This window comes from Medicago truncatula, chromosome 4 (genome assembly GCF_003473485.1).
Source record: "Medicago truncatula cultivar Jemalong A17 chromosome 4, MtrunA17r5.0-ANR, whole genome shotgun sequence".
Lineage (NCBI taxonomy): Eukaryota > Viridiplantae > Streptophyta > Magnoliopsida > Fabales > Fabaceae > Medicago > Medicago truncatula.
Window position 1 is genome coordinate 7,449,526 of NC_053045.1, and position 24,123 is coordinate 7,473,648.

General features: G+C 33.0%; 2 protein-coding genes across 2 annotated transcripts; both read left to right on the plus strand.

Moving 5' to 3' along the window:
• The first annotated feature begins 173 nt into the window (after positions 1 to 173).
• On the plus strand, positions 174 to 6,083 carry LOC11419261 (aldo-keto reductase family 4 member C10). Its single transcript, XM_003604871.3, has 7 exons — positions 174 to 414; positions 557 to 607; positions 2,405 to 2,481; positions 2,842 to 2,929; positions 3,060 to 3,314; positions 5,009 to 5,245; positions 5,773 to 6,083. Exons 1-7 carry the CDS (start codon positions 292 to 294, stop codon positions 5,854 to 5,856), a joined length of 915 nt encoding a protein of 304 aa, XP_003604919.1. The 5' UTR covers positions 174 to 291; the 3' UTR covers positions 5,857 to 6,083.
• Positions 6,084 to 19,665: 13,582 nt separating this feature from the next.
• Positions 19,666 to 22,153, plus strand: LOC11428103 (aldo-keto reductase family 4 member C10). Its single transcript, XM_003604876.4, has 7 exons — positions 19,666 to 19,894; positions 20,014 to 20,064; positions 20,295 to 20,371; positions 20,520 to 20,607; positions 20,687 to 20,941; positions 21,336 to 21,572; positions 21,848 to 22,153. Exons 1-7 carry the CDS (start codon positions 19,772 to 19,774, stop codon positions 21,929 to 21,931), a joined length of 915 nt encoding a protein of 304 aa, XP_003604924.1. The 5' UTR covers positions 19,666 to 19,771; the 3' UTR covers positions 21,932 to 22,153.
• The last annotated feature ends 1,970 nt before the right edge of the window (positions 22,154 to 24,123 follow it).

Sequence of the window (24,123 nt, forward strand, 5' to 3'; positions counted from 1 at the left end):
ATTTCATATTTTTAGTTTTTTTAAGGGGTTTAACATGACCCAAAACTTATTTGTAAAAAAAAAAATAAAAAATAAAAAACTTAATTAATCCAAATATTAATGATGCAAATAAGAATATTATAGTCCACGACTTACCTTACCTTGTGTCATGAAATATGTGCGCTAGAAATAAAATAAAAAAAGTTTTGAGATTGATATTGATGTGACCATCAACTTGCGTACTTCATTGTCTTTCTCTGTTCTCTGTCTATGGTCTGAGTTTGAGTTGTGTTCAATCATCACACCAGAAAAATGGGAAGTGAGGATCTGAGATTGTTTGAATTGAACACAGGAGCTAAGATTCCATCTGTTGGTTTAGGCACTTGGCTTGCTGCACCTGGTGTTGTCTATGATGCTATATCCACTGCTGTCAATGTTTCTTTCTTTCTTTTTAATTTTTCATTCCATTATTTTATTGCATCATGTTTTGTTTGTATTATTACATCATGTTTTGTTTTTATTATTACTATTATTGTAAATTTATGGTTTTGGAATTATTATTATTATGTTCATGCAGGTTGGTTATCGTCATATAGATTGTGCTCAAATTTATGGCAATGAAAAGGAGGTCAGTTTTGTTTTTTTCTTTTCTTTCAAATAAACATATATGATATGATGACATGTGTTTATGTTTATGATCATCATATTTATGTGTCACAAGAATAATTTTTAGATTAACATCGACCTCATGTTGTTAATGAGCTCCACCAAAGGACAAATTGTTCGGGATAACTCAAGTTCGATTCCTGGTGAAACAATTCTTGATCAAACTTTATTTACCTCCCGACCGAACTCCGGATTAGTGGGTCCTTTTCCCCAAGAACCGGAGGGTTAACACCAAAAGAAAAGAATAATTTTAGATTAATTAATTTTATTGTTTTCAGATTCAAGTAGGAGATAATCAGTAGTTGGACTCAAGTGGTTAATTGGTTTCAGTTAATTAAGGTAAGGTCAATTGGCAGCACCCGAGTTTGATCCCTGACTAGAACAATTGTGGGTCAAATATTACTTGAATTTAGAACTACTGATCTTTCTTATAGGAACCGGAGGATTAAAGAAAAATAATTCAAGTACAAGATGAAAATAATTGAATGTATTTGACAGAAAGGATTTAGAGGAAGACCTAGGAAAACTATTAGAGAAACCATTAGAAAGGATTTAGAGGTCAATGAGTTGGATCCAAATTTGATGTATGATAGAACACTATGACGTCATTTGATCCATGTAGCCGATCCCACTTAGTGGGATAAGGCTTGGTTGTTGTTGTTGTTGTATTTGACAGAACTTCCCCTGCATCTTGTGCTAGACAAGAGAAGCCAAGAACACTTTTTAGTTTGTTTTTGTCTCTTTGATTTTAATGATGAAAATTTAAAGCTTTTGCTGAATTTATGGTTGGCAGCTAGTCAGTTATCTTACCTTTTTAGTCTGAATTGAATCCGGAAATCGGAGTTTAAAACACTTATGCTAGACCACGGTGGTTAGTTATCTTACTTTGATAGTGAACAATGATTAAAAATATGAAATACAGTTTAATAGTTTATGATTAATTTTTTAAGAAACTTAGGAATATAAATAATTTGAACCTCTTGTATACAGAACAAAGAAAATATATTTTGTTTATTACAACAACAACAACCAATGTTATCCCACTAAGTAGGGTCGGCTACATGAATCAAACGACGCCATAGTGTTCTATCCAAAACCATATTTTTATCCAAATACAGTCCTTAGTTGAAGAAGATAGAATGTGTCTTGACATACTGTTTCTGCTTCGATGATGATGATCATTGGTGATGTTGGGATATCTGCAGACTGCAAAAACACTCTAATGCCTTAAGTTAGCAAGAAGGTATGAAGGTGCAAAGAGAATATGATTAGAACCTTAATAGGCTTGGTTGACTAGTAACAATACCATAAACCAAATTGCATATTTGCATATGTATAAAAGAAGCAAAATCAGTATAAACATCTCCATAACCACTTATAACTTATAAGGACTTTTTTTGGCAGTTAAGGATCAAATACCATTGAGAAGGTCCAATAAGTCAAAATCTAATCCGAACCGGGGTTTAATTCATCTGCCAAAGTTCATTCAAGAGAGTAGTTCTGTTACATTACACCATCATCTTTTTTCCCTTTTCTGGGGCTACTTGACGCTCTTTTTTTGTCTTTTTCTTTCTGAGCAAGCATTCGGTAGAATAAAGAGCTAACAATTAACAAATTTTATGCCATACTATAGTTGCAATTCATTCAGTATGTTGATTGTAGAATTTGAATTTATTTTGTTAGATATTTTATAATCATTTTGTTTGTACACTGTTGTGGTAATGTTTCTATCTGTTAACATTTTGTAAATGTTATGTAGATTGGTGATGCCTTGAAGAAGTTGTTTGCTAATGGAGTAGTTAAGCGTGAAGAGATGTGGATCACGTCCAAGCTATGGTTTGTCCTTTTATTACTAACAGAGTTGTTAAGCGTATATTATTGTTTAGATGTTTGAACAAATTTATAAAAAGAAATGACTTTTTCAACAGCAAAGTCTACAGACAACTGGGTTTTGTTTTAACTGCTGTTGAAAATTTGTTCTTGAACATGGTTAGATATAGTGTTAATTGGGTTTAGTTCGTATACATTGTCCGTGTAGACTGTTAATCAAAAGTAATCATCAAATCATAAAAAAGGTTTTACTTTAATAGTAACTACTTCTTAAGTCACACATATGATTGGTTGTGATTTGTTGATAGCGACACTGTATCAAAATTGAACTGTTATCAATTTTCTGCTCACGATTGCATTTTTAAGGTGTACTGATCACTTGCCAGAAGACGTCCCAAAGGCATTTGATAGAACTTTACGCGATCTGCAGCTGGACTATCTTGATCTCTACCTTGTATGTAAATGACAAATTAATTTCTTCCTACATCAGATCCTATTATGTTCGCAAGTTATAGTGTCACTGAAGTTGTGTTCTTAATTCTTATTATTAAAAATTCCTTTTTCATATGTCTGTATTCTACTAGATTCACTGGCCAGTGAGCATAAAAAATGGACATCTTACAAAACCTGACATACCAAGCACATGGAAAGCAATGGAGGCACTCTATGATTCCGGAAAGGCTCGAGCTATAGGAGTCAGCAATTTCTCTGTAAAGAAGCTTCAGGATCTGTTGGATGTGGGACGTGTGCCTCCAGCCGTTAACCAAGTGGAATTGCATCCTCAATTGCAGCAGCCAAATTTACATACTTTCTGTAAATCCAAGGGAGTGCACTTATCTGTGAGTATGCAAATTTTATGTCTTGTATGATAATTACTTTAGTTGCATATGTCTTAATATAAAGAACTTAAAAGGGATTATTCATATTATCATGGTTATCAGTATGATACATGCGAGCCATATCTCGGTTTGATATAAAATTGAACCCAATCAATATGAATCTCCAGTATGTATCTGTTAGAACTAATCACATGGAAAACATGCTCTTGTGATTAGTTGCAAACAGGATTGGAATTAGGAATCACATTAATTTGTATTTTAGTAAATTCATTTTTAATAGTCGTGTGTAGTTTGATTAGACGCACAAAAATTACAGATAATTACATGGTAAGGCTCCTCTGCATTTTTCTAGACTGCGTTCTTTTTAGTTCTTGCGCATATTTTGGTTTCCATCTGTGCCATAACCAGCTGACCCCCTTTTCCAGTGTGCGCCACCTCCAGATCTGCACATGAGAGTGTGTGCACCCACCTCCAGCTACCAGCACCAGCTGTTGCAAAATGCCCTCTTGCGAAACAATGCACGAGGAGAAGGGGGATGACTTAGAAATAATCAAACCCGAACTTGTTGTAACTATTGAAACATCTTTAGCCGCCCAATATCAAACCGAAGTTAATCAGCTTCATCGCAAAGTTGTGAGTGTTGCTTAGGTCAACGCCTTTGACACAGCCAACAAGTTTCCCTTTCGTCTGCATAGTATAATGAGTACCTCAAGGTCAAGGCACAAAATCGAATCACCACACAAGTTGCCAGCTGTCACTGTTGATTATATCGGTAATCCTGTTACCTTTGTTTCACAGTCCTCTTCAATTGGACCTGGACCCTTGACTCAGGCACCTCTGATCATATGTTTCGTAGCAAATGGTTTTTCTCCGATCGAACTTATATGACCACACTCCCTAGTGTTACTTTGGAAAAGGGATCACAATCCAAATGTGAAGGCATTGGCCAAACTATCCCTTTACACACACTTACTTTGGACTCTGTGCTTTACGTTCCCGATTGTCCATGCAATTTAATATCCGCACGTAAACTCACTCATGCCCTACCTTACTCTGTTACTAGGAAGACAATTAGAGCAGGGCATGAGTCTCGCAACTTGTATTACCTTTCGGCACCTACGCCGCCTATTGCTTGTTCAGCCATTGAATCTCCACCTGTTGTTCACCAACATTTGGGGCATCCTAGCCTTGAAAAGTCGCATCTTATGGTTCCGAGTCTCTCAAAAGTGTCTACCTTAAAGTGTGAGTCATATCAGTTCGGAAAACATACGAGGAATTCCTTTTGCGATAGAGTCAATAATCGTTTATTGACTCTAGTCGTCCTGTTTCATTCCAATGAATTACTATCTGAACTTAAGCCACTTTTTGTTGTCAACTGTGTAGAATTAATCACTTTTGTTTCATCATTTGATCTATGACTTGAATCTTAAACTATATTAAGGTTCGTCTATGATACATCAACTTATTATATATTTGTAATTGATTTTTACTTAAAAATATCTTATTGTTATTAATAATGTATTTTATTATTCATAATAAGTTTATATTCAAGTAAGGTCGAATAGGATCTTATTTAATAACAAATGGATATATGGCAGACATTTTATAGCTCCTTGAGTAAAACTTTAGAAAGTTTATATGATTATGAACATCAATTTTGATGACTACTTATCCCTATCAATGTTCTTATTCAGGCTTATTCACCACTAGGCAAAGGACTTGAGAGCAATATTCTTAAAAATCCGGTTCTGCACACGACTGCTGAGAAATTAGGGAAGACTCCGGCCCAAATAGCCCTTCGATGGGGACTACAAATGGGTCACAGTGTACTTCCAAAGAGCACAAATACAGCGAGGATTAAAGAAAACATTGATATATTTGACTGGTCTATACCAGAAGATTTGCTAGCTAACTTCAATGAATTTCAGCAGGCACGTCATTTCATGCAATCTTATTGTCACTTTATATGGTTGAATTCCAAAAAGATGTTAATTTATATTTCTTATAGCATTTTAATTGATACACAAGCATGACATTTTAAAATCAGTCTATGTGCAAAGGTCTATATACCAATTAAAAATGTTCTAGACTTAAATGACTTTTCTAGTATACAAAAAATTTGTCTTTGTTGATTGGTTCGTTGTTTGGTTTTAATCCCTCAGTAAATTTGATTTGATTAGATTCATGTTGAATTAGTCCCTCAATAAAATTGATGTCATGGTTTGGGGACTAAATCAATATAATTCAGATATTACAAGAACTAATTCAAAATGGTTCAAATATTGCAAGGACTATAATCAAAACAACGAAGATCAAAATAAAATATTCCTATTTTCATGGATTAGAACCAGCAATATTTCTTTTTAAGAGGACAAAAACCAAAATAGATGTATATTATAGGAACTAACAAATTATTTAAGTCATAGTTTCATTTCAACTTTCTCATTTACCGATGCAGGAAAGAGTAGTTCCAGGCGAACAATTTGTTAGTCAGACATCTCCTGGTTACAAAACAATTGCAGAACTCTGGGATGAAGAGTAAGAAACAAGTTCCATATGGGCTACTGCTTTTCCACTGTTGAATAATCTGACTTTTTTGTGACTGTTGTAATAATATATAATGTATTCATAATATGGGAAATAGGATGTGTTATTGAGGATTTGGTTTTGATATTCAATAAGAGAATTGTAATTTAGGGTCTACATGGAAACAACATATGACATGTTTATAAACTGTTTTCTGAAATGTCATCGAGTTTATGGTTTAAACATTTCCCTAATATGATTCGCAAGTCTCAAAAGTCCCAACCATCAAGCCAGCTTTATGAATTCCCATAATTACTTACATATATTACCTATAGTATAAACCAAGTCTCGACATCACCAAAGAAATTCAAACCTATAATGTATTGAACACTGGAGCTAAGATTCCTTCTGTTGGTTTAGAGACATGGCTTGCTACACCTGGTGTTGTCTACGATGCAACATCCACTGCTATTAATTTCCTAGCTTTCAACGGGTTAGAATACTCTAATGAACGAAAACCATCACCGTTAGAATCCTTCACAACATGAGTAGCCTTGGAAAAGGGTATTCATGTTGTGAAGGATTTTGATGATGACGGTTCTCATTCAGTAGAGTAATCGAACCCAGTTGCATGAATGAAAACTATGAGGTAGTTTGTGATTGTTGGGAAACCCATGTTTTGTTTGTTTGTATAGAAGTGTTAAAGGTGTTTTACTTGGTGGTGTTGATCACTTGTTTAGAGAAATGCCTTTTTTTTAGACTATTACTTTTCTCACTTTGCCTTCTCGCACGCCCTGCAAAATTTCCAAAAATACCCCTGTAATCCGGACCAGATTGTTAGTGATTTTCAGGAAATTGAATCCGGACCAGATGTTATGTGCTTTTCTGTGTCTTTCTTTAATGTCAAGGGTCTCTGTTGACCATTATATGAACCCCACACAAGCTGCAATGCTATTGCAGGGTTCATATGAACGGTTAACAATGACCATGACACCACTGACACCCCTAAAAAACTAAAAATATTTGAAGAAAATGGAAGAAAAGAGGTGAAGTGAAGAATGAAGGTATTTGTTGAAGATGGAAGCCTATTTATAGCCTAAAATAAGTCCTAGGTCATTACTATAGTCAATGAAAATGTGTTAGTGATTGTAACCGTCCAAACCCACATTAATGGCTCTCTTTCAAAAGAATCCAATGCTGAAACTTTCCGGATTTTACATTCCGGAACGCCCTTAGCCCTACAAGAAGTGTCAACTTTTCCCTCGTTCACCATCATCGCATTAATCCGTAAAATATATTCCGGAAAACATATGTGCATTCCATATTTTATATTCCGGAATGCATCAGTCATGGTCGGTGGTCTGCACCACACGTTTTTGTCGGTGGTCAAGTAAAAAAAAACGCGTTTTACCACCATTTTTGACTGCATTTATGGCATCCCAACCGTTTTTGACCCACCCCTCCCTATAAATAGCCTTCCAAACCCCACCATTTCTCACACTATCCTCTCCCACCCTCTCCTCCTCTTCTTCCTTCTACAACCATGGTTTACCATCATTGGCTTTCATGGATAAGGGCCTCGTTGAAAACTTTCAGGGTTTGTATGAACGGTCAATGAGGATGGAACCGCGCTGCAACGAAGTGCGGTTCATCTGAGAGTCATGTGGGTCAGTGTGGTTCTTAGCTTGGCCTGTCTGGGCGTAAGTTTGAGCACCCCCCATCTCCCTCAGGGGCATTGTTCTCTTCTTCCCACCCTCCTCTTCCCTCCTCCTCCGGTTGCCCTCGAACAGAGAAACTACTGCTAAGTCCTATCACATAGCAGTGGTTAGGCTCTTAGGAGATTAGAAATAGATTTAGGATCTTATGTAATAAGCTTAAAAAGCTTGAAAATTATTGTAATGTATTGTTTATATATTAATAAAATGAGTTGTTTTTATGTTTGTGTCTTTTTATTTATGTTTTTTTATTTTATTTACGAATTGCAAAAGTTCTGGTAAAACATTATTCCGTATTTTAAAATCTGGAAACATCTGCAAAATTCTAACAATACAATCCGGAAAAAGAAATCCGGACTAGGGATAAAATTGAAAGAAAAAAAAAATAAGGCGCGCGAGGAAAGGGTGGGAAAAGTAAAACTCGTTTTTTTTTTTTTTTTTTTTTTTTTTAAATTTATTTTTTATGATGCTTGCTTTATCAGAAAGGAAGAAAGAATTGGAGAATCTAGTAGTATTGGGGGTATTGGGGGTATTGGGGAGAATCAGATACCAATTTCAATCTATGAGCCAACTATTTGGGATCAAAACAAAGGCATAAACATGTTATGTTTGTTTGAGGTATCAATTCAAATTCTCTTACCACCCAACTTATTGTGTTGTTTACGATGCAATTTCCACTGTTGACAACGTTTGTTTCCGTGTTTATCATCATCATATTTGTGTCACAAGAATGATTTTAGATTAATTAATTATAGTAATAATGTTTTGGATAAGCCATCAGAGGTTGGAAAAAGATAATAAAGAAAAATTATGTAGGAATTAGAGTAATAATATTTACTCTAATTAGAAATTAGAGTAATTATGTAGAAATTATGTAGAATTTGGAATACCATTTTGGATTTGAGAAGGGAGACAAGCTCAACTACTATCTTACAATTGAAATGAGTTTCCTCAATTAAGAAAATAGAATTGAATACATGAATATCATGTTGCTGCTTTTCTTATATCTCTGCAGATGTGGAGCCATGAAAGGCTGCAATGAATGTGAATAGTGTTGAAAATAGTCCAATACAAGACGTGAAACAGAATTTTCAATACTCATTTTTGTTTCTTTTTCTGAGATTTAAACATCCGGATAAAGAACTATAATTGAAGGTTAAATGTGAGAGAACCGAACAGTAGTGTCTATGAGAAGAATATTACAGCACTGATTCTTTTATATTTCTGCAAGATATAGTGTCTATGGGCAATGTGCTCTGCTAGGGCTCATGATAGATGTAGTGTTGCTGTTAAACTGAAATTTTAATATTGCGTTAAAATGCAGCTGATGAGGCAGCAATTGTGGGTGTGATGCCGTTGCCGAGACATGTAAAACTGATATGTTGCAGTTGTAATTGCAGTTGCTGACTGTAATTTAGAACATGGTAAATACGCAACATTGCCAGGAGGGAGTGGAATGGATGCATGTAAAATGAGAACTAAAATTTATTGCACTCCTTTATTAAGTCTTAATCTGTAACAAACCACCGCAAAGAGTGTTCCTCATAATTTTAAATATGCCAAGCATTCTGTTTTTGCACACGACTGCTGAGAAGTTAGGGAACACTCCGTCCCAAATAGCCCTTCAATGGGGACTACAAATATGGGTCACAGTGTACTTCGAAAGAGCACAAATACAGCAAGGATTAAAGAAAACATTGATATATTTGACAGGTCTATATTAGATGATTTGCTTTCCATCATCAATGAGTTTGAGCAGGTAAGTCATTTCATGCAATCTTATGGTTTCTTTATATGTATATTATAGGAAGTAACAAATTATTTATGTCATAGTTTCATTTCGAACTTCTCATTTATCAACGCAGGTAAGAGTCATTCCTCGAGAACAACTTGTTTGGTATACATCACCTGGTTATAAAGCGGGAGCCTGGACGCAACGATAAAGTTGTTGTCACATGAGTGATAGTTCACGGGTTCAAGTCTTGGAAACAACTTCTTGTATATATACAGGGTATGGTTGCGTACAATACATTAAAACAATGAAACCCTTCCCGGACTCTGTGTATGCAGGAGCATTAGTGAACCGGACTGCCCTTTTTACATCTCCCTCCTAGTTACAAAACAATTGAAGAACTCTGTTATGAAGAGTAAGAGGCAAGCTCCATATGGGCTACTGCGTTTTAACTTTTGAATGAGCTGACTTTTTTTTATAGTTGTAACAATTTAGAATGTATTCATATGGGAAGTAAGATGTGTTGTTGAGGATTTGGTTTTGTGGTGACAGATTTGGGATTTAGGGAATGTTAACTTATTTGAGCTTATCTACTGATATAAACACTTTATGAGAGTATTTTACAAAAAAAAAAAAAAACTAGCTTAGATGATCATAGGGCAGTTATAATGATTATGCATCATTACGACAAGCCAACTAAGTGTTTCAAATCCTTTAAGTTAATGATAACTTCTTGATTCACTCGAAAAACGTTTAGTCCAACATGCTTAATCAAATCAAAATGTCAAATAATCAAACTTCTTTGACATACAACATTGGGGGAGCTGTCACACTCAAATTTCAATTATATTTCGAGCAAGAATGTCAAGTAGAAGCAGTTCAAAAGCGAAGAAGTGTCAAAGAAGTCAAGAAAACCATTAAGATAACGACCATTATTGTTCGAAGAATTAAAAACGCTACAAACTCCAAAAATTGTCATATGAAGATTGTTCAAGAATTTTCAAGATCAGCAATGCCAATTATTCATTACAAAGTAGCAAAGATTCAAATTCAAAGGGAAGAAACTTTCAAAAGCAGTTCTTGAGAGTTACAAGACACATGACACGGAAGCAATTTAGTAATTAGTTTATATTTTTTTTTTCCATAAACTTTAAATTTAAACTTCATGCAAAAGAGTTCATTTCCATTTGACAAAACTACACCTCCTGGAAAATACATCCACCATCACAGGATAACACTCCTACTAAAATATTGAAAGAACGATGTATGAAACTCAAATAGAATAGAACTCATTTTCCTTTTCGCACACTTTTGCGCTTATCTTTTTTCCTTTTTGGATTGAAACATTTTCCAATCAACAATGAATCTGTAAAGGTACTTTCCAAATTAAATTGATTCTTGTTTTTAAAAAGCAAATGTACTTTCCTTTAATTATAGTATTTTTACACTCATGCTCTATATTTTTTTCGTTGTTTTTGTTTTCCATTTGATGAAGTGAATGAGTGTACATATTTCACTCTTGATAGTTACCTGATTAAGACATTAATTTCTTCTTTGCAATTTAACATTTCTTCAACACTTGCAACGACCAAAATAGAAAACACAAACAAATGCTAAAAAAAAAATGTGAGCCTTCCCTTGTGGGAGATAATATAGTGGTAAAATATCCTTTTCTAAGCTTTGTTCATGCTCAATATGATTTTATTTGTCATATTGAATACTTTTCCATATGTATTGCATCAACATATAATGTATATATTGAGTCTAATATCGGAAAAGAACTCGGTTAGAATTTGATAGTATTGTGAATGGTATGGTCCATTATAACTCTATATATAAGATATAATATGTACTATCAATGACCATACCATCAATGATAATTGAAATTTACTATCATGTTATAACACAAGACAATTTCCCTCTATTAATTATGATATATAAAGCCTATGTTGACATTAAACATTAAGAAAATTATTCAAAAGACAGATAAATTCTCTGAGTTTGAATAAATCGTAATATCTCGCCTCTAAAGTTGTCTTCTCTAATAAGATAGGAGGCTCGCATTTCTCGTGAGCATTGATTTTCATTCTCTATTTTGGTCGCTGAAAGTGCTGCATACATGTCAAATTATTAAGAACAAAGTAATGTCTTAATTAGGCAAACAGAAGTAACAAGAACACTATTCACTATATCAAAAGGAAAACTAAAATGCAAGAGGGATAAAACACGAATGTAAATAGACTATAAATGCAAACAAGGTCATTTGTTTCTTAAAAACAAAGTTAAGTTAATTTTGAAACATGAAAGTGAAAATGATGAAGGTAAAAAAGAGAGTCGTACTTTTATAAGCACATTTACTTTTGATACAAAAAGATGTAGGCATTTAATAGTTCCATTGGAAAAATAAAACGTATAAGAACTACATGAGATGAACAGGTGATAGAGGAAATTTTTTGGAGTTAGGGTAGCTCAATTGATAAGGAGTTGCATCTTATGGATTCAAACCGGAACAAAGGAGTAAATATTAATCTAACTAGGCAACATTCACGTAAGGATACAATAGAGTATTAGAACAAGTTATAGAAAAATGCCAAAAACTAGAGGAATCAATTGTCCGCAAATGGAACTGAGAAGTGAAAATCACTTGATAGAAAAGCAAAGAAAATCTAAGAAATGAAGACATGCGATGCGAGTACCTGACAAAGAAGAAGATCAAAGCCCTTATAACCAGAAAAGATGATTCAAACAATTCTTGTTCAAATAAGTTATTGCAAACTGAAACAAAACTAACGATTTATAAATGTTGATCACATCAACATCAAACAAATTTAACCAAATGCAGAAATAGAGTATAGACAAATCAATAAAAAGATATCTTCACTTAATTTGTTTTATCAAATAATCAATAAAAATAGAGTATAGACAAATCTAAACAAAAGATTGATCAAAAATAATTTTATCAGAGATCAGAGATATGCATTGAAAACCATACCTTCAAAGAAAAGAAATTTCAATTTGTCATCGTATCTAAAAATAAAAAGAGGATGAGGAAATGGAAAGAGCTCTTGTTTGGTTCCTCCTTTTCACCATTTTCAAATGCCCTTCTAAAACTCTGTTTGAACCTCTTTTTATTGCCAATTTTTCAACATTGGATGCTTTTGTTGTGCAAGCATATGCAGTGTAATGGTCCTTGTGTGGCTAAGAATGGCAAAATTAAAAACTAACCAAAAGTTAAATTGGCTTGCATCAAAAAATAGCAATGTTGCCTTTTTTTCTTCATGTATTTTATGATTTTTTATGAAAGTACTCTACAACTTTTTTTAGGTAGCGCTACGATTGACAACATAGGTTAAGATGGGTATTGGAATAAATTTTAAACTTAGAATTATGATTTTGACATGATCAATGAGGATAAGTTGCTGTGGAAAAAGCCGGCAGGTATAAATGTAATATATATTGATGCATAATTTTTTTCGTTGCTTAACAAAGTAGGATTGGAAATGTGCATCAGGAATGATGCTAGTGAATTTGTGCGGGCTAAAACGGATTGGTTTGCTCCCCTGTGTGATGTTGATGTAGGGAAAGCCATTGGTTTACACACAACTCTGCAATGGGTCTCGGACCTTCAATTCGACAACGTAGACTTTGCTCTGGATTCTAAAAAAGTTGTTGATCATGTTAATTCTGATATAGATGATAATAGTGAGTTTGGTTGTATAATTTCTGCTTGTAGACAATTGTTACAAAATAGATTTCAGAACTCTCATGTCGATTTCAATAAGAGGTAAGTAAATGGGGTCGCTCACGAGTTAGCTCAGACAGCCCTGCTAACTCCTAGATCCCATATTTCAATAGATGATGCTCCTTCATGTATTTGACACATTTTAGCTATTGAAATGCAATGTATTTCTTCTTTCAAAAAAAATTATTGACATGTCAATCCTTTTATAAAAAGAGTTAATGTCAATATTGAGGGACATATTATTTTAATACTTATGACTATTTTGATTAATAAAGTGCACAATAGAAAAAAATATCTTGAAATTCCGATACATTGAGAAACCATTTTGGCCACTTGTTATACATTCAGAAACAAAATGATTATTATCCCTTTATTTTATATAATTTTTTTAGGGAAATCCCTTTATTTTATATCAAAAAATGACTTTAATTTTATATTTTGAAAAAATAATTTTAATGAGTAAGTTCTCGTTTAAACTATTTTTTCCCTCAAAAAAGATAATTTTAATGCAAACTTATTAAAAATAGTTGAAACTATTTCCGACCCACTTAAAACATATATGCCTCTGAAATTCAGATATATATATATATATATATATATATATATATAAAAGAAAAATATAATATATCAAATTGTTGTAAAGTTTGATCGTAAAACAAGAAGTGACTACTTGTTTGATGTGGCAAAATGGATTTTAGATCTTGGATAGACTCTAATACCAGCTTATAATTATCATTTTGATGTTCCCGATTGCATTCTTTAGGTGCACTGATCACTTACCAGAGGATGTCCCTAAGGCATTTGATAGATCTTTACGGGATTTGCCGTTGAACTATTTATATCTCTACCTTGTGTGTAAATGAAAATGAAATTGAACTTCTTCCTATATCAAATCCGATTATGTCTTTAATTAAGAATTCCTTTGTCAAGTTCTTTTATTAAGAATTCCTTTGTGATATGTCTATATTCTTCTATATTCACAGGCCAGGAAGCATGAAATATTTGTCATATTGGAGCATGGATTGGGCGGCAAATTATCTACTGAAATATTTCCTAGCTAATTTGCCACTATTATTTCTAAACTCCTAGCTAATCCCAACTAATATGTAGCCAAATCATGGTTAAAAGTTTGTTTCGTAACCAATTGGCTATGCTATAGTCGCAAACAAATCAAAGTAAATCTCTAGCTAAAGTTCCTAGCTATTTCGATGTTCTTGATTATTATTTTGCCATTGACACCCAAGTGTTCTCTTCGGATCCTCTTATGCAGTCCACAACCTTCACATCCTCCACTTTCTTCCACATTGAGAATACCATGACAGTTGAATTATGCAGTGTAGCTTTATGCACTTTACTATTTCAATCCTGCTGATCGTCTATGCAACATTGCAAACCTGTTCAACCATGACATGTATTGATAAATAAATATATTATGAATATTAAAGCATCACATCCAAGCTGATTCTTCCTAGTTCTAACAAACCATAGGTTCCAGCATCAAAAGATCAATTTATAACCATAACTTACATACTTTTCTTTGAGAGGAACAAGACACATACTTGTACGGAGTGCAATGCGTCACCTCATGCATCTACGCACGAGTGTCATAATAGAGAGATTATTTAAATTTAACACTTTAGCAACCTATCCTAAAAAAGCATCTATGATATTTTGTGTACACACATGTATCCAATTTTGAAATTTTATACATATACTATATTTTTACTTATATATCATTACGGAGACTTACTCTTGTATAATTTATATTCAACAATTATAACATTGGACATGACATGTAGTAACAAGAAAGAAGGTTCCTTTTCTATTGAAATTTTTGTGTAGTCGACAATGATGTTACTCGGTTTAGATCGATGGTGGCATTTAGGTTGGGAAAGCATAAAACTATCCCAGCATTGGATGCCTCTGTGTGCAATGTTGTTGCAGAAAAATCGGAGACCAAATAGTGCAAACATGTGCAGGCTAGTTGTGCTTGAGTAGGTAAAAATTACAAAATGAAAAAAACTACCCAAAAGTTAAATTGGCTTGTATAAAAAAATAGCAAAAGTAGAGTGAATTAACAAATTTTCCCATTTTTCTTTATTTTTTGTAAATTATTATTTTTAATATAAATGTTAGGAGTGAGTAAAATTAATAGGCTTAGTGATTTAAACCTTTTTTTTAGTCCGAAGATGAAGTGGAACACACAATATGAAACTCACACACACAACTCGGTCCCGAATTCGAACCTGAGATGATGTTCAGCCTACCATATCAGCATTGTTTGTTGAGTTAGGTATTATGGCTGATTTAACCTTCTTTATTATTGATAAAAAAAAAAAAAAAAACCACTACCAAAGGAAAATAATTTATTTTGCAATGGTAGTGCTATGATTGACAACATAGGTTAATTTGGGTATTTGAATAGCATTTTGAAGTTAGCATTGACATGATCAAACATGATAAGTTTCTCACAATGACCTTTTTATTTTGATCTTTAAATTATTAGGTAAATTTAGTGCATTGGTAAATCACTTAAATGTGTTGAGTCAATATAGAAAAGAAGCTATTTTGATTATGAAAATTCAAGCTCAATAACTCCAAGATTGTTATTACAAATGTACTTTCAATTTTTGTTAAACCTATAAGATTGTAAAAAAATTAACCCAACAAGTAAAAATAGAGATAAAGCTGAAAACTTCAATGCTTGAGCAGCGAAAGAAATTTACCGCCACATTCGAATTGGTTTCCGCTCCCATATCTGAATTTAGCAGCTCCATTGGCAATCTTGAAACCGAAATTAGTCAATTACCGTTGAGAAGAGGCATTGAATAAGACTAAACAAAGCCTTGTAAAGAGATTATGCCTGATCAAAAACAGGGAAAATGTAATCTGTAAACTGGATTGCAGCTATGGCTCGATTTCGTTGCTTTGTAAAACATATAAGCCTTTTAAATTCAGATATATAAAGAAAAATATATTAGACTCATCATATTAGATCAATTCCGAGAAATACTCTTCCTCTCCCTCTCCAACAAGCCGGCCCTAATTTTCTCTCTCTAGGTTTTTTCTTCCGGTTTCTTCATTGGGGGTGGTTTTGGGTCAATTCTTGATCTGAAATCACCTCTCTTCATCTTTTTATCTGTATTTCAATCTAAATAAGTGACTTTTACATAGATCCATGTTTTTTTTCTTTGTGATTTCATCATCTAAGTGTGGTGGTTTGTTGTTCGTCGTCTTGTGCGGCGTTGTTTGCTTTCCTGTCTTCTTGCAGTGTTCATTTTATTCCTATTGAAAGATCGATTATTCAATCAAAGGTTTGGGCGTCAACGTTGCAGATCCGGAGGCCATGGATATTCCGGTGACTTTAATTTTATCATATATTTTTGTAGGTATTATGCCGTTATATGCTATTAACTTGGATGCTATGAGTTTGTTCACAGATTCATCCTTCACATTTTTAACGGTGTTGAATGATGTAACCTCTCAATTTAAATGAATGAATATCATTTTGTTTTTAAAAAAAAACCCAAATCAATTTCTATATTAAATATGATATATACATACTATGTTGACATTGAACATCCAAATAATTATCAAAATGACATATAAATTACCATTGAGTTTGAATAAATCTTAAAAGAAATTATAGAATGTCTTGCCTCTAAAGTTGTCTTCTCTATCATGATAGGAGGCTCACTTTTCAAGAGCATTTGTTTTTGTTCTCTATTTTGGTTGCCGAAAGTGCTATTGAGATTGAACAATTCTTAAACAAAGTAATGTCTTAGTTAGGCAACCGTAAAGCTTTGTTTGAGAGTTAAAAGGGAAGAGAGAGGAGGGAGGGGAGGGTTTTGGAGAGATGAGATTAGAGAAAAAAAAATAGAGAAATCTTTAAAATTATTTGAAAAAGTATTTTTGTAGTGGATGATAAATTAATGCTTGATTAATGTATTTTTAATTTTGCAAGTATTATAACAATATAGACCGGATTTGAAAAATTTATTCAAACCTTCGGAACCCCTCCTCCAATACAATTCTTTTGTTTCCACAAAATAGGGGGATTTTATATTACGAAGAAAATTAAACCCCTGAAAGTCCTCCCTCCCAAAGCTCTCCATTCTTTCCACTTCTTCCCTCCTTTATTTCCAAACCCTCCCCTCCCCTTCAAACTTTCAATCAGAGTCGTGCGTTTGATTTGCTAAAAAATGAAGGACAGGATAGAACAACTTTTGTTGTCCAGTGTTTGATTTGTAAAACTGTTTCAGGTACTGGACAAACGGGAGGCAATTGACAGGACAAAAACTCATAATTTTGTCCCTCGCCAAACCACAACACAACTTTTTAAAGCCAAAATCCAATAGGGATAAAGCAATAATGTAAACATGCTATAATTCAAACAAGGTCATTTGTTTTTTTAAAACATAGTTAAGTTAATTTTGAAACATGAAAGTGAAAATAATGAATGTAAAAAAGAGAGAAGTACTTTTACATACACATTTATTATAGATACAAAAAATGTACAAATGAATCAACACATCCGAATATCAATTATTCATTACTTGAAAAATACCTCAAATTTAGATCAGAATTAATATGTTGATGCAAATTATAAAACCATAAACAGTTTATATAGTGTGGAAAATAATTTACTAAAACAACATTCAAAATGCAAAATAACAAACTCACTTGGATTTGTCTGGTGGTATTAACTTAACTTTGAGAAATTATGAAGTATGTTTCTCTTCAAAGTCTCAGGTTCGATTCTTTCCAATACCAATTTGAATGAGCTAGTTTAGCTTCTTAAAAAAAAAATCAAAATAACAGTCTCTCTTTCAACAAAACAATACTCTAATAGAGTAGTACCCAACTGAATGGTTTGTGCTTCCAGCATGGTAGCTGAAAAAAGATGAAGTGGTGATTTCATCGACTAAAAAATGACATATTTAATCAACAACAAGGAACATATTTAAGAGGTTGAATAAAAAGATAAGCTAGACATAATTTGTCCACTAGCATTTTGTTTTTGTTGGTAAAGTAGCAATATTAATTATGTTCGCTCTCAAGTTGTGGTGTTGGTCTTGCATCAGTCCAAGATACAAACAATCCAAGTAAATACTTAATTCAACTATAAACTATAAATCTTACTACCAAATCAATCTAAGAGATACTATATGTCAACTATTTGAAGTAGTTGAGTGATTAGTTTCCTTTACCTCAAGGTAAACAACTCAACTTTGGTTTTTCATTCTTTTTTAATATTTGCTGCAAACAATAAAAAATATACAAATGCATTTAATAGTTCCATTGGAAAAATAAAACGTATAAGAACTACACCCTCCACTCACTATTATAGCAAAAAACAACATTTTAGATTCATTTAATGATGTATTTGATCTTTATTATAGACTACATACATCATTAAATGAATGAATTCAAAATGTTGATTTTTGCTTATAATAGTGACCGGAGGATGTAGTTCAACGAATATTAGAACAAGTTATAGAAAAATGCCATAAATTTAGAGGAATCAAATGCTTGAAAATGGAATAATGTGAGCATAAAAACAAAGAAAGAAAAATGAAAAGAGGATGAGAAAATTGAAAGAAATCTATGTTTGAATCTCTTTTAATGCCAAATCTTCTGCTCTTTCAACATTGGATGCCTTTGTGGTACAAGCATGTGCAGTGTAATGGTCCTTGTGTGGTTAGGAATTGCAAAACAAAAAACTACCGAAAAGTTAAATTGGCTTGCATAAAAAAATAGCAAAGAAGCCTTTTTTATTTTTTATTTTATGATTTATAATGTAAACGTTAAGAGCCACCCAAATTAATGATCTTTGTGATTTAACCTCCATTATCTTGATGAAATTACATCACAACATGCATAAGCAAGAGAGACGCCACACTCTTACCCAAAATCTTAAGATAATGGATTTATGAGTCCTCTTACTTATAAGATATTCAACCTTTACTATTTTATCGGATGTGAGACATATAACTCACATTTGCAAACTAACATTTATTTGAACTTTTAAATATTAGGTGATTAAGTTATTTTCGAATCAGTCCTATCTAAAAAGAGTTAATGTCAATTTTGAAGGACAAACTATATTAACGTCTGGATTATTTTGACTAATAAAGTTTACAAAATGACTATTATCCCTTTATTTTATTTTAAAAAATGACTTTAATTTTATATTAAAAAATAATAATGCGTAAGTTCTGAAAAGTTGAAATATTTTTAAGTAAAAAAATAATGAATAAAAAGTTGGAATATTTTAATTTTGAAAATTTTGGAAGGACTACAATCAAAACAATGAGGATCAAAATAAAATATGCCTATTTTCATGGATTGAAACCAGCAATAATTCTTTTGAAGAGGAGTAAAACCAAAATAGATGTATATTATAGGAACTAACAAATTATGTAAGCCATAGTCTTATTTACCGATGCAAGAAAGAGTATTTCTTGGAGAACTATTTGTTGTTAGTCAGATACTGACATGTGTCGAATATCGCACACGTTATTGGTTAAAAATGTTGGTGCTGCATTGATTTAAACAAAGTTTTCATGATATTTGAGTTAAGTATTTATTTATCAACTCCAACAAACAACTTGGCATTTTATATTTAGAAAAAAATAATAATAATAGAATCCATGAACTTGCATACTTGAATTGACTTTCTTTGTCTCTACCTCTGGTCTGGGTCTGAGGTTGAATTCTGTTCAATCATCACAACAGAAAAATGGAAAGTGAGGAACTGAGATTCTTTGAGTTAAACACAGGAGCTAAGATTCCATCTGTTGGTTTAGGCACTTGGCTTGCTGAACCTGGTGTTGTCTATGATGCTATTTCCACTGCTGTCAATGTTTCTTTCTTTCTAATTTTTCAATCCATTCTTTTCTTTGTATTATTACTATTATTATTGTAAATTTATGAAATGATTTATTATATTATGGTTTTGGAATTGTTATTATGTTAATGTAGGTTGGATATCGTCATATAGATTGTGCTCAATATTATGGCAATGAAAAGGAGGTGAGGTGTTATGTATCATTAGTCCTATCAATGTCAATATCGTGTCTGATGTCCGTGTTTGTGTCCATGCTTCATAGAATACATCTGTCCATCATGTTTTAGTAAAGAAATATTATTCAGTAGAATTTGAATTTGAAATTGTTACAGTTTTGAATTTTGATACTCTTTTTGCTGATACACCGTCGTGGTAGTGTTTATATCTACTAACATTTTGTAAATTTAATGTGTAGATTGGTGATGCCTTGAAGAAGTTGTTTGCTAATGGAGTTGTTAAGCGTGAAGAGATGTGGATCACATCCAAGCTGTGGTTTGTTCTTTTTATATTTACTTTTTAATGTTTGCAAGTTAAGATATTTGATTACATGGCTTATGTTTGTAAACAACTCATTGATCATTTAGTCTGCAACTCTGTCTCTTCTTTTGAACTAAGTACTATTAATTTGCACATATTTTAGGAATACCGATCACTTGCCGGAAGACGTCCCTAAGGCATTTGGTAGAACTTTACGCGATTTGCAGCTTGACTATCTTGATCTCTACCTTGTGTGTAAATGACAACGAAATTAAGTTCCTCCTCAATCAGATCGTATTTTGTTTGTAATATTTTCATATATTTTTCTAGATACACTTTCCAGTCAGCATGAAAAATGGACAGCTTACCAAACCCGACATACCAAGCACATGGAAAGCAATGGAGACACTCTACGATTCCGGCAAGGCTCGAGCTATAGGAGTCAGCAATTTCTCTGTAAAGAAGCTTCAGGATCTGCTGGATGTGGCACATGTTCCTCCAGCTGTTAACCAAGTTGAATTGCATCCTTCATTGCAGCAACCGAATTTACATGCTTTCTGTAAATCCAAGGGAATTCACTTATCTGTGAGTATGCAAATTTCATGTCTTGTATCTTATCATACTTAAAAATCGTATCTCGATTCGATAGAAAATTGAACCCAATTATTACGAATCTCTAGTATGTAACTATTTTGGACGAATTTCATATTGAATCCTGATTCACTAAGATGAGTCCTGATTCCTTTCAATGAATCAGTATCAAAACTTAGTGTAATCAACCACTTTTCGTTGACATTAAGCCATGTCAGTTATTTTTACTTAAAATATCATATTTCTTTCTAGTAATGTATCTCATATTTTTATCAGTACTATAAATTATGATTCATAATAAGACTACTCGGAAAGTAGTTCTTTTAATTAACGAGATGAAACCCGATTTGATAACCAAGTTCTTATCCCAACGAATTCTCATATTCAGGGTTATTCACCACTAGGTAAAGGACCTAAGAGTAATATTCTTAAAAATCCAGTTCTGGACACGACTGCTGCGAAGTTAGGGAAGACTCCGGCACAAATAGCCCTTCGATGGGGACTACAAATGGGTCACAGTGTCCTTCCGAAGAGCACAAATACTGCGAGGATCAAGGAAAACATTGATCTATTTGACTGGTCTATACCAGAAGATTTGCTAGCTAACTTCAATGAATTTAAGCAGGTAAGTCATTTCATGCAATCTTATGATCATTTATATCTTTGGATTGCAACAGGTTTTAACTTTTTTCTACAACATTTTCATTGCTAGACGAATATAATATTTTAGTCTATGTGCAAAGGACTATATGCCAAATGAAAAATATTCTAGACTTAAATAACTTTTTATTCCTTTCTACATGCAACATTTTTGTTTAGTCTCTACAACAGAATTGATTAGATTCATTTCAAATCATTTAATCCATAGTTTCGGTTCAACTTTCTGATATATCGATGCAGGAGAGAGTAGTTTCAGGAACACAATATGTTAGCAAGACATCTCCAGGGTACAAAACAACTGAAGAACTTTGGGATGGCGAGTAAGAGACAGGTTCCATATAAGCCACTGTTTTTCTGCTTTTGAGATTGTTGTAATACTTTGGGAATTATTATGTGTTATTGAGGATTTGGTCTTGGAGTATAATAAGAGATTTGGGATTTAAAACCTCTTTGTATTAACTTATTTGAGTTAACGTGTTGGCATAAGCACTTGTGAGATTGTATGGGAGATCGACTTAATGAGAGAGCTTATGACATGTCTAAACACTATTTTCACGAGTTCTTCAAGATATATAGCTTATGAAAATAGTTTGTAGTTTATATGAAAATAGTTTAACTATATTTTATCTTTTGTTATTACTTCAAATCTTTCAACCACCTATTCATAGACCCCTTTTTACACTTGAGGTCTGTTTGGATTGGGTTACTTGAGTTTAACAACGAGCACAAACGTTCGTGAGAGCAAAACTGTTTGGCAGAACTTATTGAAATAACTTATGACATGTCTATAAGCTGTTTTCAGCTTATTTTCATAAACTCTTTAGGATGGCTTATAAAAACAACTTATAGCATATAAAAACAATTGGACTTTTATATTATCTATCATTATAGAAATATCCTATATATTAAGCACTTAACTAAGATGTTTCTCCAAACAGTGCCCTAATGTTCCTATTTTGATGACCGAGAGCTATTATGCACATGGATTCAACTCTTGCTAGAGGTTTAACCATTTCGAACTCTTGCTAGAGGTTTAACCATTTCTATAATCTACAGGAAAACATGGATCGCTACCATGCAAAACAAGCCTCTAAAATTGAGATATATAAAAGAAAAATATAGGCTTAAATGCACTTTTCACTCCTATGTTTCAAAAGGTTGCGATTTTGGCCCCCTTATAAAAAAATGGATATTTTGACCCCCTAACTTTTTGCTCTCTTTCGATTAGCTGATTTTGATAGAGATTATACCAATTTTTCAGTCTCTAATGGTGTAAACTGGCATGGGGATAGAAGGATGCTTATAAGTGGAGTCTAAACTGATAAGTGAATCCTTCTTTAGGGGGGCCAAAAGTTACACTATGTCAATTTGGACTCCACTTATAAACATCCTTCTATCCCCATGTCAGTTTACACCATCAGAAACTGAGAAATTGGCATAAATCAGCTAATCAAAAGAGGATCAAGAGTTAGAGGGTCAAAATATCCATTTTTTTTATAAGGCGGTCAAAATCGCAACTTTTTGAAACATAGGAGGTGAAAAGTGCATTTAAGCCAAAAACATATTATATCAAATTGTTGTAGGGTTTGATGGTAAAACAAGAAGTAAAGTATTTTAACCTTAGACTCACCATAGCTGCTGGACCAATTCCAAAGCCAATTTAACGAGAAGCAAATTATGAAATAAAAACTTTAATTAACTAAATCAATTTCTTAGCATTGAAAGGGTCAGAATACTCTATTGAATGAAAACCCAGTTGAAAGTGTTATTCCCACATTAAATTAGTACCATGCAACGGAAGGATTCGATCTTTGTCATGCTTTACCTCTGATTTGATTTCTCTGATTTAAAACACCAAATTAGAGTTAAGACACACGAAGAACAATTTCCTTCCATTAACTGCTACTGGAATGTTAGCACTTTCGATTGGGGTTGATCGTGATCATGAGCATTGCAATCTATATTTGGTAAAGATGTTGTTGTTTGGCGTAATTTAATATGTGCTTGTGCATTGCATGGTGAAGCATTGAGATGCGTATAAGTAGAGCTGGGAGATTATGAAGCTTATGAGGTTGTTAAAGGGATGAAACGGAAGGATGATTTTCCTTCTGCTTGCTTGGATTTATAGCATAGCAGTGAGGCTGTTGTATCCGTACTCGAGAGAATTGGAGACGGGAGTTACTAATTGGGATGGTAGGAAAAAGCATTTAATATTGATTAATTGCTCTTTGAGATTTGCATGTGGCTATCTTCCATTTTAATAATGGTGGATCCTACCTAGAGCATCCATGGAGGAGACTTCAATCTTTTGTACTTAAATAAATCTAAGATGTACATCCCTTACTCCTTAATCTTATTAGGTTGCAACAATTTAACCTTAAAAATTTGGCTCCAAAGTTGCAGCATTAAATGTTAAATGAGATAACCTAAATTTTTTTGGCTCTAAAGTGTTTGAGAATTGGAATTTCAAATTATTTTATTGGATCAAACCTACTAGCACTTACCAATATATGTTA

What these genes read in the sequence shown, in the direction of transcription:
- LOC11419261 (XM_003604871.3), top strand. Translation starts at nt 292, where the DNA reads ATGGGAAGTGAGGATCTGAGATTGTTTGAATTGAACACAGGAGCTAAG. An exon ending in CTATATCCACTGCTGTCAAT is followed by an intron (nt 415 to 556) that starts GTTTCTTTCTTT and finishes ATGTTCATGCAG; the next exon opens with GTTGGTTATCGTCATATAGA. An exon ending in ACTATCTTGATCTCTACCTT is followed by an intron (nt 2,930 to 3,059) that starts GTATGTAAATGA and finishes GTATTCTACTAG; the next exon opens with ATTCACTGGCCAGTGAGCAT.
- LOC11428103 (XM_003604876.4), top strand. Translation starts at nt 19,772, where the DNA reads ATGGAAAGTGAGGAACTGAGATTCTTTGAGTTAAACACAGGAGCTAAG. An exon ending in ACTATCTTGATCTCTACCTT is followed by an intron (nt 20,608 to 20,686) that starts GTGTGTAAATGA and finishes ATATTTTTCTAG; the next exon opens with ATACACTTTCCAGTCAGCAT. An exon ending in ACTTCAATGAATTTAAGCAG is followed by an intron (nt 21,573 to 21,847) that starts GTAAGTCATTTC and finishes ATATCGATGCAG; the next exon opens with GAGAGAGTAGTTTCAGGAAC.